General features: G+C 39.1%; 1 protein-coding gene across 1 annotated transcript; it reads left to right on the top strand.

Annotated features, from left to right (window-relative positions):
• The first annotated feature begins 670 nt into the window (after positions 1–670).
• Positions 671–2,391, top strand: LOC129239003 (vitellogenin-1-like). The gene is made up of 3 exons (XM_054874259.1): positions 671–989; positions 1,078–1,346; positions 1,464–2,391. The coding sequence occupies exons 1-3, from the start codon at positions 740–742 to the stop codon at positions 2,133–2,135; spliced, it is 1,191 nt and encodes a 396-aa protein (XP_054730234.1). The 5' UTR covers positions 671–739; the 3' UTR covers positions 2,136–2,391.
• Positions 2,392–4,888: the final 2,497 nt, after the last annotated feature.

The following is a 4,888-nucleotide window of genomic DNA, read 5'->3' as shown; positions in this document are numbered from 1 at the left end:
AACGGGCAGTCTTATGCTATGAATATTTTTTTTTAGAAGAAGCGTAACAACTGGGTCCACTAGGAGTTGCTTCTGCAAAACAACGTGCCCGATGTCTTAAAAGCTACTGGTTTCATAGGGTTTTGCTCCTGGTGATTTTTTTTTTTTGCAAATTTTAAAAAGGTGTCTCAGTGGTGAGTGCGGCTGTATAAAACCGTTTTGAAGGTAAATCTGAAGAATGTATTTTTAATAGTAATTAAGGCAATAAAAGGATTATATTCACTGTTTTCAAAATATAAAAAAAATACATTATAAAAAATAAAATATAAAAATATAATATATATAATATATAAAAAATAAAAAAAATATAAAAAAATATAATAATAAAAAATATAAAACTACACGCTTCATGCATTAAGTACGGCGTACTTATTAGACGCCCCTCGTTTTTGTTGCTTTTGCATCTCATTATAAAAATAGATAAGCCACCTGGTTGAAATGCTCCAGTATTGTTCCATTTTTATTGCAATATGCATACCTACACGTGTTATTATTGGATTCCTTTGACACTCCCGCATCATATTCAGACAACAACAATATCGACGAAATTTATGTGGTTTTGCTTATCGGCAAATACATATCTATTATACCTATGTTTCTGTATTTTGCTATATAAATCGTTGGCCCTAGCAAAAGCCATATTCATAATCGCTTTTACGCTTTCGAACTTCACTTAAAACTTCTAAAATATTTTTGTGCAATGAGAATCTTTCAGTTTCTATTGGGTTTCGCTGCAATATCTGCCTGCTATGCGGACGAAATACCTATTGATGGCTCCCACGGTATAGACATATCATTTCACGATCTCCTCCAATCGGCTGGCGATATCGCAACTGGACTTGTTGAATCATTGGGCAACCAGTTAACGCCAAGTTATTTTTTCAATTTTGTTGGTAATCTGGTGCTTGGATTTCCTGTTCAATTCGCCGCTCAAATAGTAAACTCCATATGTGAGTGAATTGATGGATTTATTTATTAAAAAGGAAACCATTAAAAAAATAAAAAATATTAACTAAATGCCTTATTCCATCCCTGCAGGTGCGACAGTTTTAACGGAAGATGCTGTTCAACCTAATCCCGCCGACGTACCAGACGTTGAGGACATCTCAATTCAATTACGCACAGCTTGTGACATAAAGGAGTACGCGTTGACGCAACTAGCAACAATAGTGGATGACCCAGACTTCGATTCAAGCAAACGAGTTGTTATTGCCTCTTCTGGCTGGCTCACCAATGCCAACAAGTCTGATGATGTGCTTGAAGGCCTGGGAAAGGCTTACAACTGTCGCGGTGATACGAATTTCCTGGTAGTGTAAAATACAAAAAAAAAAAAAAAAAATTATAACAAACCTTCATTTGTTAGACTTACTCTCTCTCTCTCTCATTTACATGCATACACATAACTCCACAATCGGCGTTCATAGGGCATCGATGTTGGCCGTTACATAGAAACCCTTTACACTTGGTCATCATTAAATACCAGACGAATAGGAGAACTGCTCGCAATTGCATTGGTTGATTTAAACGAATATGTGCCGCTTCAAAATATCCATTTAATGGGTCACAGCTTGGGCGCACAAATCATGGCCGAAACAGCCAGATATTATAAGCGCTTAACTGGCAAAGGTATACCTCGCGTTACTGGATTTGATCCCGCCGGACCGTGTTTCAATTATGGTCAAAAACTCACCACACTTTCGGCAAGTGATGCCGATTATGTTGACATCATTCACAGCGATCCAGGTATAGCTGGCCAAATATCTCCTACGGGTGATGCGGATTTCTTTGTCGGCGGTCGCTTCCCCATACAAAATGGTTGCTTCGATCCGGTTTGTTCGCATCAACGCTCTTGGCAGTACTATGTCGAGTCCGTGTATCCGGGTAATGAATACGATTTTCCTGCTAAACGTTGCGATTCGCTGCTACATTTGGAGCAAGGGCGTTGTGTGGGCCCCTCGTACCCAATGGGCTATGCAATACCAAAAAATTTGCAGGGCGTATTTATTTTGCAGGTAAATCCACAAGAACCATATGGCAAGAATGCTTCTTCCAGTTTTACAAGTACCCAATCGAAGTGCGGTGCTTGTGAGAATTAAATTTCTTTTTGGAATTATTTTAAGCTACAAATATGCGAAATTTGTCGAAAGTTTGAAAGATAGATTTATATGGTTTTTATAATAGAGTGAACTATATTTTGTAGAAAAAAATGTATCAAAATTAAATAAGAAACAAATAAATCGCTAAAATTTTTCAATAAGTCCTAGTACGGCACCTGTTTAACTCGGCATATAAATTCGTATGCATATACATACATATTTTTATTGTAAGTGCTGAGGAAAAAACCATATCTCACATCAACGTCTTTAATTTTTTTAATTAAACAGCGGCTAATAAGTTCAAATTGGTGACCAAAATAATTCTTATTCTTATTCCTGAGTGGGGGGCGTTAATAAAATCCGCTGGGCGAGTAATTAGGATAAAACTGCGAAATCGGGTGACTTACGATAGTTTCAGTGAGAAGTATGATGATTTGATCCCAGATAGAGAACCTATTAGCGGGATTTCAGCAGCGATGGATCCAAAACCAGTAATGGTAACGGATCTGGATGGTACTTGGACGAATACACTAAGTACTCCTAAAAAGTGATCAGATTGGAGGTACTTTTTCCGATAGGGTTTTTTTGACAGTTCACGTGTGAGAACTGTGAAACTAAATACATCTTTTTTTTTTGTTCTCATTGACATTTCATTATGGAAAGACTTACGCCTCAGTCGCGTTTACAAATCGTGCAACTGTATTACGAAAATCGACGCTCTGTGAAAATTGTTCATCGCGCGCTCAGGCCAATTTATGGTGTTCAGCGATGAGGCCCATTTTTAGCTTAATGGCCACATCATAAACAAACGGGCTGGAGGAATCATCGGTCTATATTTCTTCATAGACGAGGCTGGCGCCAAAGTAACAGTGAATTGCGGATGCTATAGCGCCATGATAAGCGACTTTTTGATGCCGGATGCCAGAAATTGAAGCCCGTGATCTCCACAATATTTGGTTGCAACAAGACGGCGCTACAGCATGTGAAACAATGAATTTACTGAGTTTCGGTGAGAAATTTATCTCGGGTCTAGGACCAGTGGATTGGCCACCCAGATCGAGTTTTAACACACTTTATACTTTTATTTGTGAGAGTATGCAAAGTCTTAATGCTTTGTGGATAAACTAGTTTCGATTGGGGCACTGGAAGCCAACATTACTAAAGTTATTCATAAGAGACCTCCGAAGTCTTGACAAAACGGTGTTGATGATATACACCAGGAAATACAAGCCTCCACCTTTTAAGCTTACAAGACTAAACAACCAGTGTCTTATACTCGCAGCGCAAGTCAAGTATCTTAGTGTAATACTAGACCCCAAGCTCCACTGGAAGCTGCACATAGAAAATCGGGTTAAGAAGGGCAGTAAAGCCTGCATCACTGGTGCTTGTAGAACTTGTCCCACTGCTGCGCTCAACGTTATTCTGCACTTACTTCCTGTGGATCTGCAAGTTAAATCCATTGCTGTCCAGAGCGCTATTAGGATGAAGGAGATTGAACTTTGGAGACAATTTCCTGTAGGACCTACACCAGAACCGGTTTCAGTTGTCCCCTTCTCAGACATCGGTATCCCCTTGGCCGTCGTTAAAGGGAAACTACACAATTTCTTTCTAAATAAAGCGCAAGACAGGAGGTTTGTCTCATCGTGGGCTATTTCGAAAATGGCCTCAATACAATTTAAACAGGCTTAAGGTGATGGGAATCCCCCGCCATTCAATTTCCAAACCCATTGCGGTGTTCACTGGTCACTGGGTGATCGATACTTATGCGGAGAAGGATCCCCATAGCTTCTACATACAACCCCTATTGCAGAAGCTATGGGGATCCTACAGAGAAAGAGACTGTCGAACACTTTCTCTGCCCTTTGGGGATGACTTGAAGAAATTCTCCAGCCTGGATGCCCTTTTTCTCCTCCACTAATATACATCAAAAGCACTGGTTGGCAGTAGAATGTTTTCTCTTTCCATATTTTTTTTTTTCTTTTCACAGGTAGTGGTCCACATTATGGTATCAAAACGGCACATAAAGTATCAAAACGGCACATAAGTGCTACTTGAAGTGTGCCTGGGTACTCTTGCCATCTTACCTACCTAACTACCTACCTCCTAAAACTTAATAGGAAGAACCTGAAAGTACTGATGGGCAACTCAATATGCCTCTCCTGTCTTGAGAATGAGAACCCTGCAGAGCATTTTATCTATAGCTATTAGGCTCTTTCTAAAATCAGACATAGGCTGTTCGGTTGTGATGTACTGAGTATGGATAAAGTTCATACTCTTCCACTTCCGGATCTCTTAAGATTCATCAATGAATCCAAAAGGTTTGCGGAAGAGTGACGTCACCCCAATTTCTCCGTCTTACCATCCATATTGTATGTATCTATCCTCTCTGTCTATTCTTTCTACTGTAATCTGTCCGGGTGTAGTACAATGGTCTTCCTGACTAAGTTTTTGGACCCATAAATTTAATCTAATTAGGATTAAATTGCAACAGTTAGCAAAAGAACTACTAGCAAATAATGAATTAAGGAAATTGTACATAAAAAATTGAAGTGGATTCATTAGTATGCTTCGAAGTCCAAGCAGCAGTCGGTGCTGTGAATAAAAAGGGACTGCGGAGGTATTTTATTAATTGCTATTATATTATTGCTCCTCCTCCTATTTGCACTGTGTGTCTTGAAGTTTTCCTCAAATACAGGGAACTACAGATTGTTTTTTAGAGAAAATACACTCAGAGGTTTGCGATTGTCTACTGA

This window comes from Anastrepha obliqua, chromosome 2 (genome assembly GCF_027943255.1).
Source record: "Anastrepha obliqua isolate idAnaObli1 chromosome 2, idAnaObli1_1.0, whole genome shotgun sequence".
Classification (NCBI taxonomy): Eukaryota; Metazoa; Arthropoda; class Insecta; order Diptera; family Tephritidae; genus Anastrepha; species Anastrepha obliqua.
This window is presented reverse-complemented; position numbering and strand designations above follow the sequence as displayed.